Here is a 25,287-nt window from a genome sequence, read left to right as displayed (position 1 = left end):
ATTCTTTGTGTAAGTCCCGGAATTGCCTGCAAGGCAGAAGTCTCGGCCGGATCCATGGCCTTGGCTAGCTATTATGAGAGTGGATCCTTGGACAGGTGGGAGTGGGAGCCAATGGGGAGGAGCCCCAGAGGTACCCTCCCGATGGCAGGTGAGGCTAGTGGTGATCTGAGATCCCTCTGGGACTTTACCACTACCAGCCCTCATTCCCCGCAGGTTGAGCCCTTGGAAACTGGGGCCGGCTGGACTTATGTGGGGTCTCAGGCAGGCGGCGTATCTCGTAGTCAGGCAGACAAGGGTCGTGGCATGGAACAGGCAGGCGAAGACGAAGTCAGGTGAAGCAGGGGTCTTGAACATGGAGCAAACGGAAGACAGGAATCAGGAATGAGGCAACAGGAATTCCCACAGGAACAGGAGCCAGGATTATCCAGGAGTAAATAGTTGCAGGGCTGGGAGGAGGAGTCCTGGCCCCTCCCGCACTGCCCCCTGAAAAGGGGTCAGGTGACGTGTGCGCCTGAGAAGCCGGGGGTCAGGAAGCAGGCACGAACAGTCGCTGGCAGTGTGCTGTCCTGTGCACTGTGAGAGTGCCGGAGAGGAAGGCCGCGGCGGAGCGTGCCAACCACGGCCGCCGACCGTAGTGAGGCTCCCGGACCCGAGGAGGCAGGGTCGGCCACGACGGTAGGTGGGAGAATGCGGATGCGGGTCTTCACGGCCGACTTTTGCAACACCTTCGGCAGACCAATGTAACACCGTCCTCCCCAAAACCCACCCTGAGTTGAAAGTGCCCCTCTTACAGTGGGAGATAGTGTCAGATTCTCTCACTTTTTCTCTCTTTCTCTCTCCCTCTCTACGCATGTACTTCCTGGCTTCTTAAAATTTGTGTTCCTCGCACACAGCCAACATATGTATGTGTACATGCAGCCATTTTTGCGTGAGCAATGCTTTTAAAATTGCTCTGTATGTGTGTAAATGCTTTGTAAATCAGGTCCATTGAGTAAATGTGCTCATGCAGTTACCCATATCAAAAAAGGGGCAGGGAAGGGATAGAGTTATGCTGGGGATGGAAAGTACATCCCACACATACTTTCTGTGTATACAACTGCACACATTAGAATCCCATATGAGGCATCCTTTTGAAAACTGGACTGTCAGAACACTGCAGGTGCACAGATTTGCAGATGGGTAATTTTCAAAATGATTTACACGTGCAAATGTAACTACTATTGTAGCAAACTTCAAAGGCCATTTATCTGCGTAAAGTGCAATTATGCAGGTAAATCCTATGGACAATTCAATGGCATATATTGTAGTAATTTTCAAAAGTATACTTACATGGATAAAGTGTATTTACATGTATAAAACCCATTTTTAAGCGTGTAAATGCTTTTGAAAATCAAGTCCATAATGAGCACCTGCTGTGTGCTGACAGTCCAGTTTTCAAAAGGATGCCTCATATGGGATTCTTCTTTGAAAATGTGCTTATAATCATATAAAGAGGACTGCAAGCCTTACATTTAATTTAAAAATTGCCCCATATTGCTTTCAGTTTTCCTCTGACTCTTTTGCCTTCTATTATATCATATAATACTAATTTGGCTTATTTGCTACCAGACTCTCCTTTAAAAAGAGTTGTTTTTCTTGGGACTTTTTCTTTCTTGGATGTACATGGCAATTATTGCTGTACCATCTTGGTGGTTCAGTAAAGAGAATTCTCTCCCCCCCCCCCCCCCCCCCCGCCAAAAAAACCCCAAAAAACAGAAGCTGGGCACAGTTGCATGAAAGCACACTGAAATTATGTTTCGAAAGACAGAAGGCTGTTTTTCTGTATGGATGCTGATTGCTATTTGATGCCTGGTTAACTGAGCAAAGAAGTAATTGTCTGGCCAAGTATATTAAACGATTGCTTGATTCTTTGGGAAGAAATTACTGAATTGCTTCTTTGTCCTCCTTACGAGTTAAACCTGAATCAAATGCAGCACAACTAAAAGCAGTAACAGAGTCTTCAAAATTACTTGCAGCAAAAACATGTATACAGAATAATTCAACTAATGTATTCAAAGTCAACCAAATCCAAAATGCAACCTAAGAGACCTCTAATAAATGTTGAGTATACTACAGTATAATGTCATCATATAATTTAATATAGTTTGTTTACTCACACCCTTCTGCAGGCACATATGCTAGTATGCTATTTGAATACAGTAGTTTGGCACATATATTAATCATTTACCATTCAAAGCATCAATGTTTATATTTTAATTAATATTTAAAAGTCCAATTCATGTAGAAGGTATAGAAAAAACAGCATCATAAGGTGTACAGACCCAAGACCACTGGTGTTTCTGCATATTCCTGCATGGCTTGGGGGTATCTGTAAGCCTTGATTCTTAACATAAAATTGTTGTGCAACCAGATGCTTCATCCAGAGTCAACATCTCCAAAAATAATAGTCTAAAAACCCTAGGTACTATGTTACATTAATACAGACGGGCTTTTCTTATCTTCCACTAATGATTTAGCAGCACCATACCATCATCTGATTGGACCAAGGATTGGTATGATCTAATCATTTACATATCACATGGATGACAGGAATGAAGTTAGTCCAATGAATATATATAAATTCAATAAACATAATCCTAAAAACTCATATAGTTCTTCTAAGATAGAATAGCATACATTAGTGTCATTGGAAAAAAATCTCAAATATCATAATTAAACCTTCCAATAAAAGTAGAGCAACTGTGGTCTTGAATAGGGAAGATTACAAGAACAATACTACAAGACAATTACAGATTCAACATTTTATTTTAAACTTTCATCTGATTCTGTTCTTGAACTGAAGCTGAAATTAGACAAATTGTGTGGAGTTTATTAAATATGAGAAATTTTGTTTACTTCAGGTAGATTTTCCTGTTATCCTGGTGATATACATATATATGCATCCTGGTGATATATATATATATGTTAACCCATATTAATCCTATTATTTCTGCCAAAGTTTCCTTATTAGAGCCTTCATATCTATAAACTTTATCTATAAAGTTTTGTTTGAATCATTAGTTCCCTTGCACATCTGTGACTCTGTTGATAACATTACAATATTGGAATGATGAAAGTGATAACTGACACTAAGGCACTATATACTCACATACCCCAGGGGATTATTATTAGAAATTATTAAGACTTTGGATTTAATGATTAATGAGATCCAAGTATGCACTGACAATTTTTTGTGTGATCTAGCATCAGTGGCTTTGAAAAAGAAGGTTTTTTTTAATTTTGAGGATTCTTTTTATCAGCAGGTAAAAGGTACTACTACAGTAGCTAAATATGACAGTGCATTTAAACAGTGCTGGCTTCCTGATTCTCCTCTCAGAGTCAGATTGTACTAAGGTGATGATGTATAATTTTGTGGGCAGGCAATGTAGCTGAACTTGATGCATATTTTGTTGGCTAAATGGTAGTGATCCAATTTAAAGTTTTCATATTTTTCCAGTGATTAACTGATTTCTTTTGGACATTACTATTTAATTGGTAAACAACCAATTTTTCTTTTTCGTCTTTCAAAAGCCAACTGATAAGAATTCTTTACTAAGATTTACTAGCTGTCATCCCTGTCGGCAGAATGGGCACCTGCCAGAAAGACAATCTAAGACCCTTGTATTCCATTTTCTTGAAATTCAAGGCAGATGCAAAGAAAATGGCTTCCCGGTTCCTAGAATGGGAGAGGTGACTATTCAAAGGGCATTAACTGCTATTTAGCCACATGTCACAGTTTTGCCTGCTGTGCAGTCTTCCCGTACACTTTATGCCCGGGAGGGTATGGAGTCCAACAGGATAAAGATCATATAAGAGACTAAATGCTCAGTAGAATCTATGGGGCAGATTTTAAAAGCCCTACGGGCGTAAAGCCTGTTTTGCATAGGGCCGGCGATGCACACAAGCTTCGGGACGCGTGTATGTCCCGGAGCTTTAAAAAAGGGGCAGGGCATGGGCGGTCCAGGGCAGGGTGGGGGAATGGCCGAGTGCTGGCGCGTGCAACTTACGCCTGCCCAGAGGCAGGCGCAACTTGCATAACAAAGGTATGGGGGCGGTTTTACGTAGGGCTGGGGGGCGAGTTAGGTAGGGGAAGGTGGGGGAGGGCAGAAGGAAAGTTCCCTCCGAGGCCACTCATATGCTTGTATGCTATTTCGGAGGGAACAGGGAAAGCCATCGGGGCACCCCTAGGGCTCGGCGTGCGCAAGGTGCACAATTGTGCACCCCCTTGAGCACGCCGACCCCAGATTTTATAACATACGCATAGCTGCGCACGCATGTTATAAAATAGGTACTAAAATCTGGCCCTATATGGGTAGAAATCCCATGTGTGTTGGGTAAGATTATAGTGATAGGAGTATACTACTGTCCACCTGGACAAAATGGTCAGACAGATGATGAAATGCTAAGAGAAATCAGGAAAGCTAACCAATTTGGCAGTGCAATAATAATGGGAGATTTCAATTACCCCAATATTGAATGGGTAAATGTAACATCAGGACTTGCTAGAGACAAAATTCCTGGATGTAATAAATGACTGCTTCATGGAGCAGTTGCTTCAGGAACCAATTAGAGAGAGAGCGATTTTAGATTTAATTCTTAGTGGAACACAGGATTTGGTGAAAGAGGCAACGGTGGTGGGGCCACTTGGCAATAGTGATCATAACAATCAAATTTAAACTAATAACTGGAAGGGGCACAATAAATAAATCTAAAGCTCTAACACTACCTTTTCAAAAGGGAAACTTTAATAAAATGAGGAAAATAGTTATAAAAAAAACCTGAAAGGTGCAGCTGCAAAGTTAAAAGTGTTCAACAGGCATGGACATTGTTTAAAAATACAATTCTAGATGTGCAGTCCAGATGTATTCCACGTATTAAGAAAGGTGGAAGGAAGGCAAAACGATTATCGGCATGGTTAAAAGTTGAGGTGAAAGAGGCTATTTTAGCCAAAAAAAATCCTTCAAAAATTGGAAGAAGGATCCATCTGAAGAAAATAGGATAAAGCATAAGCACTGTCAAGTTAAGTGTAAAACATTGATAAGACAGGCGAAGAGAGAATTTAAAATGAAATTGACCTTAGAGGCAAAAACTCATAATAAAAACTTTTTAAAATATATCCAAAGCAAGAAACCTGTCAGTTGGACCATTACATGATTGAGGGGTTAAAGGGGCTCTTAGGGAAGATAAGGCCATTGCAGAAAGACTAAATTACTTCTTTGCTTCCGTGTTTACTAATGAGGATGTTGAGGAGATACCAGTTCCAGAGACGGTTTTCAAGGGTGATGAGTCAGATGAACTGAACCAAATCACTGTGAACCTGGAAGATGTAGTAGGCCAGACTGACAAAGTAAAGAGTAGCAAATCACCTGGAATGGATGGTATGCATCCTAGGGTACTGAAGGAACTCAAAAATGAAATTTCTGATCCATTAGTTAAAATGTGTAACCTATCATTAAAATCATCCATTGAAGAATGAAGGGTGGCCAATATAACCCCAATATTTTAAAAGGGCTCCAGAGGTGATCCAGGAAACTATAGACCAGTGAGCCTGACTTCAGTGCTGGGAAAAATAGTGGAAACTATACTACAGATCAAAATCATAGAGCATATAGAAAGACATGGCTTAATGGAACACAGTAAACATGGGTTTACCTAAGGGAAATTTAGCCTAACAAATCTGCTTTATTTTTTTGAAGGGGTTGATAAACATGTGGATAAAGGTGAACCAGGAGATGTAGTGCATTTGGATTTTCAAAAGGCATTTCACAAAGTCCCTCATGAGAGGCTTCCAAGAAAACTAAAAAGTGATGGGATAGGAGGTGATGTCCTTTCGTGGATTATAAACTGGTTAAAAGACAGGAAACAGAGAGTAGGATTAATTGGTCAATTTTCTCAGTGGGAAAGGGTAAACACTGGAGTGCCTCAGGGATCTGAACTTGGACCAGGGCTTTTCAATATATTTATAAATGATATGGAAAGGAATAAGACGAGTGAGGTTATCAAATTTGCAGATGATACAAAATTATTCAGAGTAGTTAAATCACAAGCAGATTGTGATACATTACAGTAGGAACTTGCAAGACTGGAAGATTGGGCATCCAAGTGGCAGATGAAATTTAATGTGGACAAGTGCAAGGTGTGGCATATAGGGAAAAATAACCCTTGCTATAGTTACATGATGTTAGGTTTCATATTAGGAGCTACCACCCAGGAAAAAGATCTACGCATCATAGTGGATAAATCTTTGAAATCGTCAGCCCAGTGTGCAGCAGCAGTCAAAAAAGCAAACAGAATGATAGGAATTATTAGGAAGAGAATGGTTAATAAAACGGAAAATGTCATAATGCCTCTATATCGCTCCATGGTGAGACCGCACCTTGAATACTGTGTACAATTCTGGTTGCTGCATCTCAAAAAAGATATAGTAGTGATGGAGAAGGTACAGAGAAGGGCGTCCCAAAATGATAAAGGGGATGGAACAGCTCCCCTATGAGGAAAGGCTGAAGAGGATAGGGCTGTTCAGCTTGGAAAAGAGACGGCTGGGAGGGGATATGATAGAGGTCTTTAAGATCATGAGAGTTCTTGAACCATCAATTATTTACACTTTCAGATATTAGAAGGACTAGGAGGCATTCCATGAAGTTAGCAAGTAGTACTTTTAAGACAAATCAGTGAAAATTCTTTTTCACTCAACGCACAATTAAGCTCTGGAATTTGTTGCCAGAGGATGTAGTTAGTGCAGTTAGTGTAGCTGGGTTCAAAAAAGGTTTGCATAAGTTCTTGGAGGAGAAGTACATTAACTGCTATTAATCAAGTTGACTTAGGGAATAGCCACTACTATTAACTGCATCAGTAGCATGGGATCTTCTTGGTGTTTAGGTACTTGCCAGGGTCCTGTGGCCTGGTTTGGCCTCTGTTGGAAACAGGATGCTGGGCTTGATGGCCCTTGGTCTGACCCAGCATGGCAATTTCTTCTGTTCTTATGCACAGTCTTCTTTCCACCAGGAGTCCTCAGCAAGCTTTGCTTACTACCTTGCGAGTTACATCCTCACTGATCTTACTATGCCCAAGCCTCAGCCCTACTTAACCCAGCCAGCTCAATGCCTCAGGGCCTCTTCATTGAGCCACCTCAGCTATTTGACTTGGCCAGTCTTACCTTTTACCTGTGCCTTGCTTTGAAGTCTTTCAGGCCTTACCTTGCCTTGTGCGCTCTAGGCCTTCTGGCACACCTTGCCTTGTGGCCTCCAAGTCTCCTACCTTAGCTTACCTTGCAGTCTCAAGGCCTCTGTCTTGCTTAATGACCTCCGTCCTTCTGCTTTGTGGCCTCTGGGCCCGGTGCCTGGAAGCCTTTAGGCCTTCTGTGCTTTCTCCTGTCCATGTCTTGTATTATCCTTGTATTGTCCAACCCTTGTCCTGCTTTGTCCCTATCAGGTCTTTGCCCAGCCCAGTTCACTTCTTGTCTATTTCCCTTGTCATGCTTCTGACTCTAGCACACTCTATCTTGCACCAGTCCCAGTCCAGCCAGTCTTGCACCAGTTCCAGTCCAGCCTGTCCTGTACCAATTCCAGTCCAGCCTGCCCTACATCTGTCCCAGTTCTTATGGGACTCTAGTCTTCATCATGGGAAAATGTTTGAAACTCACGAAGAGGGAAAGGCTCCTATGGTCAAAGGACATGAGCGTGGTAAGGGTTTATTAGCCACATGAGATGGGTGCAAAGATATGACCGCAGGGCCAGTAGTACAGAATAGTTTACAGCAGGTGGATGTGAACCCTGATAGCAAGGGACACACTAAAAAGGTTTTGAATAAGCCTGTAGGAATTCCTGAACCGGGAAAAGGGGAAGAATATAGACGGCCAAGAGGAGCAGCTATGAAGTTCAGACCCCTAGGTTCAAACGAGGAACCCAGGGCGGTGGGGTCAAAATCACATAAAGTAGAATCTTCCTTGAGACAGGGGAAATGGTATAAGGCCCGTATAGGAAAGTATAGGCTTTCCTTTCACTGTCCCAGTCACATCTTCCAGGGGGAGGAAAAAAGAAGTGATGTGTCTAGGGTGTGGGATCTGTGGAGAGGAAAGCCATATGGTGTAGGCTTGTCCTAAAGACCCATTGGTGGCACTGTATAAAATGTGGGTAGAGGGAAAGCAAGTCTCTGAAAATCCTCCATAGGAGGTGAGTGGGAGGATACAGGTGGTTGTCTGGTACTCAGAAAGGCTAGTGACAACAAAAGTGGTGCTGCAGATGGCATTCCTTGCTGTATTGGTAAAGACAAGGGAACCCGGGAGCCAAGATGGAATCACAATAAACAGGAAGGGATAGAGCAGGGAGAAGTTGTTTCCCAGCATGATCTGTTTTCTAGTGATCCCAGGTCCTTAAGAGGGTCTTGTCAATTAGCAGAGCCAGAAAGGGAAATAGAGCCTGGTTTGAGTATAGGGAGACAAGTACGGGGAACAATGGGATTGAGGTTCCCAGGAAAACTTTCTAACTACAACAGGGGGCCTAACTTTAGAGGGGCAAAGAACTATTATGACCAGACAGAAGGTTGGGACCACTGACAGCATTTTAGTAGGGGACTCCCCAAGTAATGGTCAAAAGGGGGAGGGTCCACTGGAGATGGAGTTTAGGTCAGCACTGAGGATACAGGGGGACCCACCTAAGGAAAAGCAAAGATCTAGGGTGAAGGGTAAGAGAAGAAAAAGGAAAGAAAGCCTTAACCCTGGAGGCAGAAGTTAAAAAGGAAAAAGGTCTAGAGATGACTGCTAAAGGTAAAGAGGACCCGGAGTCCGGTGGGAAGACCCTGGTCAGACAACTAGCCGAGGCCATCCAAATGATGGTAGAAGCAGAGCTTGAATTGGAAGCAGCTCTGGGTATGCTGAAGCTTGAGATGGAACAGCGAGAGCAGATAAATCTGTTATTGGCAGACTTCCTTTATAGTCAGAAGATAGTGGGTGAAGAAATGGGACAGCTCTGGAATGAGTTGCAGGAGGCCCATCAGAGGCTTGCTGACTCAGAGGCTAAGTGGTCAGAGCTGGCGGATGCATGGATGAGAAGCCATGAGGAGGTTGTGAAGACCTGGGAAACAAAATAGGAAGAGCTCTCATGCCTAGCAAATGCACAGCAGAGACTACGGCAGACTTCTGAACAGGAAGCTGCACATTGGAAACAGATTTTGGACCAAAAGATGGAGGCACATGCTGTTCAGATACAGAAAATGGGAGAGAGTGTTCTACTTCTGCAGCAGCAAAATTCTGAAGGGCTAGAAGAGAGAAAATTAATGAGAGCACAGATTGAGGACTACACTGCACAACTCGTCCAGAGAGAAGAGGAATTGCAAGAGATAAAAGCTAGGAAAGATGAAGAGGCAATGCAACAGCACAGTGTCCTTAAATGGGCCCAGGAACTGCAAATCTAGATTACTGGGCTACAGGAGGCTCTGGATGCAGAGAAGTTGTTGCACAGGGAAGTGGAGATGGAGAAGATGAATTAAATCGCGAACTGGAGAGATTGATAGAGGAGGGAGAATAAATCAATGATGAAAACATGGGAATCCAAATGCCAAGAACTCTCAGACCTCCTAGCCACCCAACAGTGACTCTGGGAAATTGCTGAGGAGGAAGCTGCAAGATTAAAGCTGGCATTAGACCAGGAGAGTGAGGAACATGTTACCCAGCGACAGGAGATGGAAGATAGAATCCAGTGGCTGCAAGACCAAAATTGCAAGATTCTGAGGAAAAGAGAGCACTGGAAGTCTCAGTTGATGATAGCATCAGGCAGCTAGCTCAGAAAGAAGAAGAGCTACAGTCCATGAGGATGAGAAGGGATAAAGAAGCCATGGCAAAAGACCCAGCCCTTCAATGGGCACTAAAGTTGCAGAAACAGGTTACAGATCTGCAGCAAAAAGTGGACGCCAAGAAGCCTGAAACACAAGCCCCAAATACTGGAGCCCAGCCAGAGAGGTCAGAGCCAGAATCCTATGCCAGGGATACTTCTGAGGTACCCAACAAGAGGGGGGACAGACTGGAGAAGCCTATATGGATTGTTTGCAGATCTCAGAAGATCCAGAGGAAGAGTCTGACAAGGAAGAGTGTCAGTCTGACTGGACAGCAGAACTCGAATGGGAAAGGGCAGAGAAGATAAAACAGCTTCTGAAAAATCTACAGGAGATTTCTGAAGAAGCAACCCCAGTAGAGAGTGAGGTTCTGCTAGCAGCGAAGGAGATTGCTGGATTGAAAGCAGACTTGCAAAAGCCTCTGAGACAAGCCGCAGGTGAGAGATACTGCACTTACAATAGCCCAAAGTGAATGGAGGGCAGTGGGCAGACCACCCTTACTGAAATTTGTCTACGGGACAGGCATCAGAGAAAGTCCACATACAATCCAACATTGAGGTAAAGGGAACCCAGGTATTAGATCAAATGCAGAAGGAACAGTATAGCCAAATGGGGCAGGTCTGGGAAAAGACCCAGAGCAGAGGTCCAGAAAAGGAAGAGGCTGGTGGATGTTTGAAAGGAAAAAGTTTATGGGAAAAAATATGATTGCCCGCCTCATGAGATAGTACCTGGCCCCACAGTTCTATCAATTCACAGTTATGCATAGGACCAGAAAAGAACCTGGGAATGCCGATTTCCTGTTTCGGGAGGGGGCTGGAACCTCGATGGAGAACCGAAAGGTTCCTCAACAAAGTGGGGAGTTATGTGATGGAGTTTATGTCCCCAGACTGAGAACCATAAAATCAATGGGGGAAAACTCAAGAGGGAGGGTGAAGAGAACCAGCCTTTTGTTTTTCCACCAAGAGAGTTCAGAAAGCAGTTGCAGCTGTGGGAAGGGGGGGCAGACCAGATGACTAGGCCAATCAGGATAGTTCAGGGGAGGGGCCTAGGGCCTATACAAAGGGATCCTCGGGCAACATACTTCAGTCTCCCTTGGCAGGTGAAGGCGACAAGGTCTCCCTGTGGCAAGAGCTTGTAAAGCAGTAAAGCCTGGCTGGACCAGGAATCTCGACCCTCTAAAGAAAAGAGCAAGGTTTGCTGACACTTATTTTCCTTTGGGATTTTGTTCTCCCCTTTTTCTCTTCTGATTTGCTGAAATTGTGGACCAAGACTAAAAGACTTATAAATGCACTACCTGGTGAGACAACCAGGTGGTAAGACTGTGTTAAGCCTCAGGCTTCTGGTGGCTCTAAAGATAAGGGGCTGACTGTGGAGACCAGGTGGAAAGGGGGTTCAAGACCCCACTTAGGAGAACACTTGCAGACTTGTCTCTGACAAATAAACTATTATTTGGGGTCACAAAGAGGGATGCAGAACCCATTAGGTGCACTTCCCGAAGACAGAGACCAGCATCAAACCTCAGGACCACATCACATGTGGTCATCACTGTGATGATCCTTTCCTGCAGAAGAAAGTGTTTTGTCTGAGTCATATGAAGCAGAGCTCTTATAAATTCCATTTGAGAAGATGAATTCGAATGGCATTTCAGATAATTTATGATGAACCCTAGCAACTCCAGCACCCAGATGGTTTTTCTCATTGTTTCTATGATACCTCCTTGAGATGTGCTCTTGATTAGCCAATCAACCAAGTAGGGATATACATGCACCCCAGTTTGCAAAGATGTGCAGTCACAATTGCAAGAAATGAGGTTCATATTTAAAAGACTTGTATGGCTAAGTTCTGGGCTTAGTTTCAATTTTCTCATACATAGTATCTATTAAAGAGGTTGGCTCCTTGCCCCCTCTTCTGTATATAGTATTTATTTTAATTTAATTATTTACTTTCCGTTCACCCCTTCTTTATTTTCTTATTCCAAGTTAAGGCTTCCTTGTTATAATGTAACTGTATGCTCCGTACCTCTTGTTGATTGGTTAATTATATTTTTTGCTTAGTTCATTGTAAACCGAGTTGATTTGATTTGTATCAAGAAAGTCGGTATATAAAAGCCTTTAATAAATAAATAAATAAATAAAACCATGGGTTTTAAAAATGCCTCTGAGTTCACTGCGCTGACTTATCCAGCTAAGTAATTACTTGGACAATTATTTAGCTGGATAAGTCAGGGCAGTCTGGGGGTTTCCCGGATGATGCAAAGTTAGTCAGTTAACTTTCAGAAAACTGGGTATATTTATGTATGTATTTTACTAAATACATTTACATAAATACAATACATGTTTGTCATGATTTTTAGTATTTGTTTCATTGTGCATCACCCTCTGGAAAGAGGTGATTCATAAACTGAATAAATAAATCAGCCAAAGGCTGAATATTCGATATAAGCTTATATTCGGATAAGTTTATCTGGCTAATTTATTTGGATAAGATCAGTAAACACCAAGGAGTTTACTGATATAAAAAGTAGGGATGTGAATCGTTTTTTGACGATTTAAAAAAATCGTCGATATTTTTTAAATCGTCAACAATCATTAGAGTGCGCAATACAATGCAAATTCCCCCAATTTATCGTCAAAAATCATTAAATCGGACACGGGAAAGGCCATCGGCGCCATCTTTATGATTGGCAGCCGACGGCCCGAGAACGGGAGATCGCTCCCGGGACCACCACTAGAGCACCAGGTAATTTAAAAATGTTTTTGGGGGGATCGGGAGGGTGGGAGAAACTAAGGGGTCATCTTTAAAGGGTCGGTGGTTTTTTTTTTTAATCGGGCCATCGGCGCCTTTTTTGAGTGGCAGCCAAAATGGCGCCGATGGCCCGAGAGCAGGAGATCGGTCCCCGCGCCCCCACTGGACCACCAGGTACTCGTAAAATGTTTGGGGGGGGGGGAAGGTAAGGGATTAGTTTTATAGGGTCGGGGTAGGTTTAGGGGTTGTTTTGGTGTGCCAGTTTTCCCGCCCTCCCCTCAAATAACTCCCGTAAGTGGACACTAACGGGAGTAACGATTTTTCACGATAAATCGTAAAAATTTCTATTGTATCGCGCACTGTACCGAAAAAATATCAGATGATTTTTTTTAAATCGTCAAAAAACGATTCACATCCCTAATATCCATTATCTATTGGCATCTAGACCCCAATGAACTTCTACGTCCTGGGAAAGCTTATCCCCCTCCCCAAAAAAATGCACTGGAAATTGACACCAGTGTGGTAGTTCTCAATGCCTCTTTAGGAACCAGCTTAAGAGCCTTTCAACCAGATGCTATGAGCAGCTGGACCTCTGTTTGCAAAGTTACTGATGATGTCAAAGCACTGGTGCTTGCAGCTCTGCCTGTATCCTCTGCTGTAATGCCTCCTCAAAAATTGTCGATAACAATATAGCCTGGGAAGCAGGAGGAGTAGTCACATCTTCCTTGGTCCTTTGTGGAAAACTGGAGATAGCATCTAAGCCCTTGGATTTTTGCAATTCCTGAGTTGGATATGAGGATAAGAACATAAGATGAGCATCTCTCTCTATGGAAAGGTTTCAGGGGATTTAGGGCTGCCGCAAGAATCTCCCTGTTTCTGCATCACATGCTGATGGGGACCATTGCCGATTCTTCTTAGCCTTCTCCCAGTTCCCGGCATCAGTACTTCTTATTGTTTGTACCGTTGAAGTGGAATCCTTTGCTTTCATCGGATTACGAATGCAAGATGATGGTTCATTTCCTTGGCTTTTATGGGTGCTCAATGTTAAGGAAGGCCAATGCTTCCTGAAAACTGAAGCAATGTATCACCAGCTTCCTTCAATGCTGATGTCAATGGGCCGAACCTATTTTTCCCAAAGAGCTTCTCCATGAGCTCCACATGGGAATGACGTATTCTAGGACTTACTTCCTGCATATGGAACACTCCTCGATGTGGAGGTTGTCTCCCAGGTATAGACCCATCTATTATGGAGATCTGTGATAGACAAGATAAATCTGCACCAAGGAGCACTTGTTGAAGCTGCTGGTCCTTTTCTCTTTCTCAGGCATCAGCCAAAAAATTAAGGAAGCAAAATCAAATGACTCAATTTTACAAAAACTCAACTGATACCACTCAATGCACTGATACCAATGCACATGGAAGATGTTCAAAAAAAGAAAACTAACTCAATCAAGGAACATCTACCTACTGAACCTAATGAGGGTGAGGGAAGAAGACCCAAGAAATCCCACAATGAAAATATGTGGAAAGTAAAATTTCTAACAGTGAGTTTTTAAAAAAAAAATGCAACCATTAAGATCCACAGAAAAATGAGAACTAAAGGGGTCTAGCATGACATTCATGATGTGGGACAGCATGCAGATGCTAAATTAAAAATGTCAAAAGTTGACTAGAAGCTTTGTAGTAATATCCTCTTGCTGGCTCAATCGGATTACATCACCTATTTGTGAGGACTACTACAACCTGTTTGTCCTTGTAGATACATTTTCTCTCAATTGTGTCTTCAAAATCACTAATAAAGCTTTTCAAAAGAATCGAGCTTTGAGGTACCTCACTGGTAACTCTATCTTCATCAAAGTGAATACCATGGGTTACTTCTTTCTGAGTTCTGTTGCTTATCAAACTCCTCATTCTGGTTAACTTTCTGCCCTAATCTCATATATTCTTCTGAGAGGAGCAGTGTGAAAAGCTTTACTGAAGTTTAGGCCATAATCCATGGCCCATTCCTAACAACTTTTGACACCTAAAATTTGTTTGTCAAGAACTATCCCTATTGAAACTATGTTGACTAGGGTTATCTACTTGTTTAAATGTGCTCCAATATTCCTTTTTAAGGTATTCTATACCTTAGCATGCTTCTGAGGTTAGACTCATAGGTCTGCTCTTTCAGTCCTTGGGAATATTCCTTTTCTAAAGATAGGCTGAAGAGAGCTTCGAGATATGTAGTTGCTATTTGCTTGAGATTTTTCAATATTATTGGGAGTACTCCATCAGGTCCCAATGCCTTATCTACTCTTGTTTATTTTAAGTACCTTTTCTTTAATAAATGGGTTTGTGATTATTTCAGCTCCAAGCATTTTAATCTCCTATTGATCACTTAGTCACCTCTCCAAGCACAAATTTTCCACTATAAGTCAATATTTATTCAAAAGGAACAACTGAAGGATTACCTACCTTCCTGAAATCATTTTTGCTAATTTTTCCATTAGGTTGCTTGTTGCAAACAAGAAAGCTTTTTTGAATAGTCATTTCCTGTTGTATAAAACAATCCTTCAACTTTCCAATAACCTCATCAACTGTCATCTTTTTGGTCACTTTATGCGCTTGGTTCTCGATATCTCCAATCCTAGAATGGTTCAGAAAAATAAACTTTCTATTTATTCTTAATTTTTTCAACCCTTAAACTATATCAAAACAACCTGAAACTAAATTCCAACCTAACAGAAGATGAATGCCAATGTTGCCATTTATACACTTGAAACACTATAATAACACACATATACTAAAAAGAAAATATCACTGTGAATATCTTAATAAATCTAAGACAAGTTCTCTGACAAACTCAGCTTTAAATACAGAAAGGAAAAAAACTTTGAAAGATAGGCAACAACTTAATTTTTAAAGCCTACTGTTTTCAATCATTGGTCAAAAAAACCTGTCAACAGTTACTATGGTTTTGTAAAATCAGAGATAGAATTGAGGTGGGGACAAGATTTCAAAACATACTTTTGATTTTAAATAGTATACATATAACTATACATGCACAAAGCTACACCTGCTACTGAGTAGGTGTAACTTTGTGCATTTATGTCGGCACTGGTTCCAAGCACATACACAATTTTCAAAGTGGACTTATTCAAGCCCTGCAAGTAAAAAAAATCTGCAGACTTAGCCTATGCAAGCTATTTGAAAACATTACCCTCCTTATATGTGGTGTACATTTAATTTGAGCTTCTACGATGGCATTTTTTTAAATAACCAAATCAGGTAAAGAAACGGAAAATGCAACTAACCCACTGAATGTATAATTAACATATATACCAAAAAACAGAGGTAAATAAAATTTCATAATACATCTTTAAATAATTTTTATTGCTCAAACAAGTTTTATACAAAATGCTATGGGGCAGATTTTATAAATCTGCGCATACGCGTACTTTTATTCGCGCACCAGGTGCGAACAAGAGTACACGGGATTGTAATAGATACGCGCGTAGCTGCGCGTGTCCATTAAAATCCGGGGTTGGCGCGCGCAAGGCTGCCCAAAATCGGCAGCATGCGCGCACTGAGCCGCGCAGCCTGCCTCCGTTCCCTCCGAAATCGGAGCGGCCTCGGAGGGAACTTTCCTTCCACCCCCCCGCACCTTCCCTTCCCTTCTCCTACCTAACCCACCCCTCCGGCCCTATCTACCCCCCCCCTACCTTTGTCGGCAAAGTTACGCCTGCTTCCAGCAGGCGTAACTTTGTGCGCACCGGGCTGGCTGCCGCGCTCCATGTTCCTGTCCCGAGGCCGCGGCCACGCCCCCGGAACGCCCCCGGGCCGAAACCACGCCCACAGCGCTGCCCCCGAAACACCGCGTCACTCACGACACGTCCCCGAAACGGCGCGCCACTCCTGGCACGCCCCGACACGCCCCTCCATGCAAGCCCCGGGACTTACGCGCGTCCCGGGGCTTGTGCGCGCCGCCGAGCCTATGCAAAATAGGCTCGGCACGCACAGGGGGTTTTGGGGTAGGTATTCGGGGGGTACACGCGTATCTTACACACATACCCCTTTGAAATTACCCCTATATTTTAAAAAACTAAACCAATCAAGATACTACAAAGTACATACCTCCAATTACATTCTCTATAAGATACTCTCTTATACACCTATGTATTCCTATGGTCCACAATCCTGACTCTCTCTAAATTTTAATCACCCATTACCATTCATCCATCACTCATACCCATGCACTCACATACATAATAAAATGTTACCCCCCAAGTTAAAATCCCTCAACATAGGACTTCCGGTTATGGTGGAAGCCAGAGTAGAAGCTGAGGACTGAAGCTCCGTGGGACACCCCCCCCCCCCCCCTCATTTCTTGATTTGGACTCTGGTTTCCCCCTCTCTTTGTGCCGGTGAGGATAAAAAAAGTGGTACAGCAGTGAATGGACTCTTGTATAAAAAAGCAACGTGTTATGAATGGCAACCAGCACGCACAACACGGGAGAAGCGTCATCTCTTGGATCGCAAAATGGCAGCATCCTCTAAGACTAATCGCACAATAAAGCTCTAGAATTTGATGCCAAGGATGTGGTTTGTGCAGTTAGTGTAGCTGGGTTCAAAAAAGGTTTGGATAAGTTCTTGGAGGAGAAGTCCATTAACGGCTATTAATCAAGTTTACTTAGGGGTAGATTTTAAATACTTGGCGTTCACGTACTTTTGTTTGCGCACCAGGCGCGAACAAAAGTACGCTGGATTTTATAAGATACGTGAGTAGCCGCACGTATCTTATAAAATCTGGGGTCGGCGCACGCAAGGGGGTGCACATTTGTGCAACCCTGCTGCGCGCCGAGCCCAGCGCGCGCTGCCCTGTTCCCCTCAGAGGCCGCTCCGATTTCGGAGCGGCTCCTCGGAGGGAACTTTCCTTCGCCCCCCCCCCACCTTTGTCGGTAAGTTACGCCTGCTGAAAGCAGGCGTAACTTTGCGCGCGCTCGCTGGCAGTCCCGCTCTGTCCTCCGGTCCCGGGGGCTGGTCCGGAGGCCTCGACCACGCCCCCGGGCCCGCCCCCGAAACGCCGCGGCACACCCCCGAAACGCCACGTCGTTTTGGGGAACGCCCCCGGGACACTCCCCTCCGCCCCTTTTCGAAAGCCCGGGACTTCATGCGTCCCGGGGCTTTACGTGCACCGCCAAAATACATGTGTACTATTAAGGAAAGGGATGTGCTCCTGCTCTTCATGCCTGGGCTGGGGGGCATGGGGAAAAATGCTCTCAAAAAGTAAAAGCCAAATTGTTGTTATCTAGATTTCTTTACAGCTGTTATGAACCAGCGTGAAATTGACATTTGTTCAGAACTCTCTTCCATCAAAAAGGAGCTGGCTAAAGCAGAATTAGCTGCAATAAAGAATGTTTCACCCACTTCACAGTATTCCAAAATTAATTCCTCATTACCGCAAAAAAACCCAAAACTCAAGGAAAAAGAGGTTTACAGTGGGCTCAGGTAGGATAAGTCCTGTGACCCACAGACACCCATTCTACACAATTGTGCAGGCCACATGTCTCCCCCACCCCCACAGCGACAAGGAACCCAAAAATCAACAGGATTATGGTGGGCTCTGGTAGAGTAAGATTGGTGATGCGGAAACACACACTCTCTCAAGTGACACAAGTACAAAATGCCTTATCTGTATCACATAAGTATAAAGCACTGGTGAAAGAGATTGATGTGGTATCTGAAAAGAAAGAAGAAACCCAATGCATACAGAAATTCCAAAATACTATCAATAACCAAAGAAAAAAGCTCATTGTGCTAGGTGACTGTCATCAGAGGCACTAATTTGGGAACTCTTCTAGAGGGAAACATGACAGTAAAATGCCTTCCAGGATCATCGGCCAGCAGAAATGCTATTCAGATAGTCAAAACGATCCCAAGAAGAAAGCAAAGACTCTAAAGCTGATTTATTCATCCATCTGGGAACCAACGACCTTGCTAGTAACAGCATCCAAGCAGTACAGAGAGATTTCCAGTCTCTAGCGAAACAGATTAGTCACATGGCGACAACCATTACTTTTTCAGAAGGTGTTACCTGTTCATGGAAAGGGAAAGCAGAGACTAAGCCATATTTATAACTTCAATGTATGGCTCAAATTCTGGTGTAAAGAAAAATGTTTGGATATATTGGGGGCTGGGGCCGTGTATGGAACAGAAAAAAGCTCTTTGTCAAAGATGGCTTACATCTGTCTGTGGAGGGAAAAAGGATCCTAAGAGATAAATTAAAATCCTATTTCATAAGGCATTTAAGCTAGAGGATGGGGGTGAAAGTAGGACATTAAAATGTCACCCCCCAAATACGAATACAAATGCAATGAAAAAGGGCAAAGGAGATAACAAAAGTCAGCTAAATAAGTCACAAAGGCAGCCCAAGAAAAGCAGTAACCTGCACCAGAATAGCTAGAAATCTATGAGCACAAATGCTCGTAGTTTGGGCAATAAAATCCCAGATCTGCAAGCCCTAATACTGGAGGCAGACTTGGACATTGTTGCTGTCATGGAGATGTGGTTCACAGATTCACATGATTGGGATACAGCCATACCGGGATATAACTTATTAAGGAAGGACAGAGAGGACAGAAAAGGGGGAGGACTGGCTCTTTATGACAAAAACAATATCCAAGCATCCGAGCTGCAAGGAAGATGGGGCAAAGAAGAAGCTTTATGGGCAGTCCTAAAAAAGGATGATGGGGCATCTGTTTTTATTGGAGTGGTTTATAGACCTTCAAACCAAATGGAAGTACTAGACAGAGATATGGTTGAAGACATCCAAAAGATGGGAAAGAAGGGAGAAGTGATTGTTGGAGATTTTTATCTGCCGGATGTAGACTGGAGAATCCCTTCTGCAGAATCTAATAGTAGTAGAGAGATAGTGGATACCCTGCAAGGGGCTCTGTTCAAACAAATGGTAATGGAGCCTATGAGGGAGGGGCTATACTTTATTTAGTGCTCAGTAATGGAGATAATGCCTCTAACATCCAGGGGGGCACCCACCTCAGCACCAGTGATCAAACGGTATGGTTTCATATCACTAATAGGACATGGAGAAGTCACACAAAGACCCGAGTTTTGTATTTCAAAAACACGGACTTTGTTGAAATAGGAAAGAACCTGGAGGAAGAACTAGAAGGCTAGGAGAAAACAAGAGATCTGGACAATAGTGGGCCAAACTAAATGGAGCAATTATCAAAGCGACTAATATATATGCTAGAAAAGTAAAGAAAGGCAAGAAAAGAATGAAACCTATCTGGTTCACAAAGGGGGTGGCTGATAAGATAAAAGAACAGCATTTAAGAAATATAAAGGATCCCAAAGGGAGGATTACATGGAAGAATATCTGGTGGTACTGAGGAAGATGAAGAAAGTAATCAAGAAAGTGAAAATTCAAGCGGAAGAAAGGATTGCCAAAGAGGTATAGTGAGGTGACAAAACATTTTTCAGATATATCAGTGAAAGGACAAAAGTTCAAAGTGGTATACTGAAACTGAAAGGTGAAAAGGATCAATGGGTGGAGACAGATGAAGAAATGGCAGAAATATTAAATGAATACTTCAGTTCGGTGTTCACTAAAGAAGGACCGACGCTAGTTAACAAGAAACTAGAGGGGAGTTGAATGGATAAAACTCCGTTTACGGAAGAGAATGTATGGGAAGAGCTAGGAAAACTGAAGGTAGACAAAGCCATGGGGCCTGATGAAGTTTATCCCAGGATACTGAGGGAGCTCCGCTGTGTGACCTGTTCAATAGCTCCCTGGAAACGGGAGAGGTGCCGAGTGATTGGAGAAGAGCGATGGGGGTCCCGCTTCACAAGAGTGGAAACAGAGAGGAGGCTGAAACTACAGGCCGGTTAGCCTCACCTCGGTGGTGGGAAAAGTATTGGAGTCGCTGCTGAAGGAAAGAATAGTGAACTATCTACAAGCAGCAGAATTGATGGACCAAAGGCAGCATGGTTTCACCAAGTGAGTGTCCTGTCAGACAAATCTGATCAATTTTTTGATTGGGTGACTAAGGAATTGGATCGAGGAAGAGTGCTCGATGTTATCTATTTGGATTTTAGCAAAGCTTTTGATACGGTCCCGCACAGGAGGTTTTTGAATAAAATGAGAAGCTTGGGTGTGAGTGCCAAGGTGGTGGCCTGGATAGCAAACTGGTTGAAGGACAGAAGACAATTTGTGATGGTAAATGGAACTTACTCTAAAGAGAGAGCAGTGATGAACGGAGTGCCACAAGGGTCGGTGTTGGGACCGGTCCTATTCAATATCTTTGTGAGCGGCATCGCAGATGGGATAGAGGGTAAGGTTTGTCTATTTGCAGATGATACTAAGACACGCCGGAAGGAGTGGAGAGAATGAGACAGGATTTAAGGAAGCTGGAAGACTGGTCGAAGTTATGGCAGCTGAGATTCAATGCCAAGAAGTGCTGAGTCATGCATATGGGGTGTGGAAATCTGAAAGAAATGCATTCGATGAGGGGTGAAGGGCTGATGTGCACGGAGCAGGAGAGAGACCTTGGAGTGATAGTGTCTAACGATCTGAAGTTGGCAAAACAATGTGACAAGGCGATAGCTAAAGCCAGAAGAATGCTGGGCTGCATAAAGAGAGGAATATCGAGTAAGAAAAGGGAAGTAATTAATCCCCTTGTTCAGGTCCTTGGTGAGGCCTCACCTGGAGTACTGTGCTCAGTTCTGGACACCGTATCTCTGAAGGGACAGAGACAGGATGGAGGCGGTCCAGAGAAGGGCGACCAAAATGGTGGAAGGTTTTCATCGAATGACTTATGAGGATAGATTGAAGAATCTAAATATGTACACCCTGGAGGAAAGGAGGAACAGGAGTGATATGATTCAAACTTTCAGATACTTGAAAGGTTTTAATGATCCAAAGTCAACGACTAACCTTTTCCGTTGCAAAAAAAATCATCAGAACCAGGGGTCACGATTTAAAACTCCAAGGAGGAAGACTCAGAACCAATGTCAGGAAGTATTTCTTCACGGAGAGGGTGGTGGATGCCTGGAACGCCCTTCTGGAGGAAGTGGTAAAGACCAAAACTGTGAAGGATTTCAAAGGGGCGTGGAATAAACACTGTGGATCCATAAAGCCTGGAGGATGGGAATGAAGAGAAGAGGTATGGGGGTGGCTTGCGAGAATGACGGCTACTACTTGGTGATTAATATCCTTATTCAATAAATATTCACATGGTTAATGCAACTCCAACATTGCTCTATGCTTGAATGGCAAGAGGAAATGTGGAAAAGAAGATTTGCATTCAGGTAATAACCAACAAGGTAGCACAGTCTGGGTAAACAAATAAGTGTGGGAGTAGCTTGCTTGTTGCGGCGGTTACTACCCTGAACCAATTAAGCCTGTTACTTCACTTGGAAAGCATATCCAGTGCAGCTCACTGCTTCAATGGCAGGGGAGATGAAAAAAAGAGGATTTATATTCAGACATCAACCAGCAAGTACTGAATTGCACGGTCTGGAAAAACAAATAAGCGTGGGAGTAGTTTGCTTATTGCGGCAGCTACTACCCCTAACAAATTAAGCCTGATACGTCACTTTGAATGCATATCCAGCGCAGCTCACTGCTTTAATGGCAGGGGGGAATGAAGAAATAGGATTTACATCCAGACAACATCTAACAAGGCATTGATCTGAGCAGTATGAGTATACAAACATCGGGGTAACTTGCTTGATACGATGGTTACTACCCTCAAACATTAAGCCTTATACTTCACTTTGATGCAGCTCCAACACTGCTCTCTGCATCAATGGTGGGGGTGGAAGGAAATTAGAATCAAAAGAGTTACCAAAAAGGGCCCTGTATGAGAAAATGAGTGTGAAAGCTTGCTGGGCAGACTGGATGGGCCTATTGGTCTTCTTCTGCCATCATTTCTATGTTTCTATGATATGTTTGATACTCTTAATGTTGACTGTACACATTCCCCAGTAAAATGCACAAAGTTGCTATCTAGGCTAGCTTGCCTTCAAGAAACCTACTTATCTGATACTGAGCATATGAAGTTAAAAAGAGATGGGTGGGGAGCTGTTTCTTTGCTTTATACTCTAGGCGACAAGCAGGCATGGTGATCCTTCTCTATAAAGAACTGCCTTTCCAAATGGACAAAATCATAAAATATCCAGAGGGACGGTATCTTTTTATAGCTGGTATACTGTATAGTAAACACTATCTGCTTGGAGCTGTTTACTCAGCCAAATTTTTGTCCTCCCTGCTGAAATTCATTGTTGCTTTCCCCGAATATTCTTTGATAATGGATGGTGGTTTTAATATGGTAGTGGACAGCGAGTTAGATTGTAAGCCGGCCAATCCTTACAAAGTTCAAGACTCTGATAAAGGAGTACATTTTCTGATAAAAACTCTAGGGAGTGTTAGATATCTGGTGCTTGTTGCATCCTGGAGAGAGGGATTACACTTTTTATTCGCACCCACTGGCAGTTACTCAAGATTAGATTATATTTTATTAGATGAAAAACTGTTTCCAATGGTTCTTAGCTCCCATATTGATGTTATCACCCTCTTGGATCATGCACCGGGTTTTTTATAGTTGAAGTTAAGCGGCACACATACAGAGCCTTGTAATAGGGGAAAATGCCCGGCTGTTTGTTGAAAGACGAAGAGTTTGGACAATTTTTGAGAGCCCACTGGGAGGAATATTATAGATTTAATTCTAGAGGTGACTCCGCCCTACTGTGGTGTGGGAAGTGGGCAAAGCTGTAATGAGGGGGGAAATTATTGCATACTTGGCAAAACAGCGGGAAACAAGAGATGCTGAATACTGTGTCTTACCAATCTATTAAGAGATAGAAAGAGGGAGTCACTATTCACACAATGTCAGCTGAGTCAAAAAAATCTCTTATGGAACTTAAAAATACTTTGAACCCATCTGCTTCACTTGAAAAACCCTACGGTCATTGCAGTTAAGTTTCATATACACCAAATTTGGTAACAAGGTGGGGTAAGCTGTTGGCAAATCTCACAAGGGGCCCCCCCAAAAAGTGTACATCACAGGTTGAAATCTGCGGACGCGAGCATTCTGGCAATTGATACCCCAAAGGTACTTGATATCTTTTATTCTTTTTACCAAAGCCTCTATGATGCACGGCCCTGTGATGTAACATGACGGGATGCCTTTTTTGATGGATTATCTCTCCCCAAAATTACTTCAGAAAGACTGGAAATCTTAAACCAACCTATCAGTGAGGAAGAGGAGTTTAGGGTCATTTCAAAGCTAAAATCAAGTAAAGCCACTGGAAATGATGGCTTGAGGCCTGAGTTTTATAAAATATTAAAATGTCAACTTTTGATAGTTTATGGTGAAAAATGCTAAACCATACCATGCTTGATGGTTTTTATTCGGCTTCCATGAACCAGACGATCGTTGTCATATTAACTAAAAAGGGGAGGGATCTGAGCTCGCCACCTCCTACCGACCTATCTCTTTTTTAAATATGGATGCAAAATACTGGCCACTATATTAGCTGGCCAGGCTAGCCAAGGTGGTGCCACTCTTAGTGGGCATATATCAAACAGGGTTTGTGATGGGACGGCACAGAATCAATAATGTACGAAAACTTTTGGGTATGTTGCACCAGATTTGCTGACAAATGTGCGGAAGATGTAGTTTTGAGCCTGGATGTGGAAAAGATTTTCGACAATATCAATTGGAAATTCATGTTTTGGGTATTAGAACACTATGGGATTACGAGACCCTTGTTAGGACATTATACTCATATCCTACAACTCTCATATTAGTCAATAGGGTACTATCGGATCCTTTCCCTCTCAAAGGAAATACAAGGCAAGGCTGCCCCTGTCCCCTTTATTATTTATCCTGACTTTAGAACCCCAGCTCTAAAATTAAGGCAACCATGGAGATACAAGGAATACCTATCGGCTCCCAGAAATTAAGCTATGTCTATTTGCATGTCTATGTGGATATACATTACTGCTATACCATCGACATTGCACTACTTCTCCACCTTCCAAGCCTTTGCGTGTTTAAAAATTAACTTTGACAAATCAGAAGCCCTCCCTCTCAGTTTATCTTAACAGAACAGCTTGGCAGGGGGCACTTTCCCTTTCACTGGGCTCCCACACAAATCAAGTATCTAGGTGTATGGATTCCCAGGGACCTGTCACAGCTGTATACGGCCAATTTTAGAAATCTGATTGGGCTGGAGAATCAATTTCAAACATGGCGAGAACTTCCTCTATCACTCTTGGGTAGAAAAGCTCTCCTTAGATGGTTGTTCTGCCTAAGTTCACGGTAACACAGAATTCCACAGTCCAATTCAGAAAGCTATGCAACCAGGAAAACCCTCATCTCTCACCTATCCCCCGAGCTAACCCAAATCGACCCTTCGGATGCTGACACTGCTCTGACCTCTTGGATAAAAATCACTAACAAAGTGGCTAATGCAACCTGCCCTCTTACAACTAAAATCATCAGTGCCAACAACGACAAAAAAAAAACCCTGGTTCATACCCCACAATTAACATCATTGAAACGAGAACTCAGAAAAAGGAACAGAATTGGCGAAGGAACCCCCTCTTCATCCAACTTATCGGCCTTGAAATCACTCATGCACAAATACAGGATAGACATTCTTCAGACAAAA

General features: G+C 43.0%; 1 protein-coding gene across 1 annotated transcript in view; it reads right to left on the bottom strand.

Moving 5' to 3' along the window:
- The window catches only part of EFCAB6 (EF-hand calcium binding domain 6), a 958,412-nt gene that overhangs the window by 707,008 nt on the left and 226,117 nt on the right, over positions 1 to 25,287 (bottom strand). Inside the window, exon 9 of the mRNA XM_029597490.1 lies at positions 15,067 to 15,238. Coding sequence (XP_029453350.1) covers positions 15,067 to 15,238 — 172 coding nt within the window. The remainder of the gene's footprint in view (positions 1 to 15,066; positions 15,239 to 25,287) is intronic.

Source organism: Rhinatrema bivittatum, chromosome 4, assembly GCF_901001135.1.
Source record: "Rhinatrema bivittatum chromosome 4, aRhiBiv1.1, whole genome shotgun sequence".
Taxonomy (NCBI): domain Eukaryota; kingdom Metazoa; phylum Chordata; class Amphibia; order Gymnophiona; family Rhinatrematidae; genus Rhinatrema; species Rhinatrema bivittatum.
The sequence above is the reverse complement of the archived record's forward strand: the minus strand, read 5'-3'. Positions and strand labels throughout refer to the sequence as shown.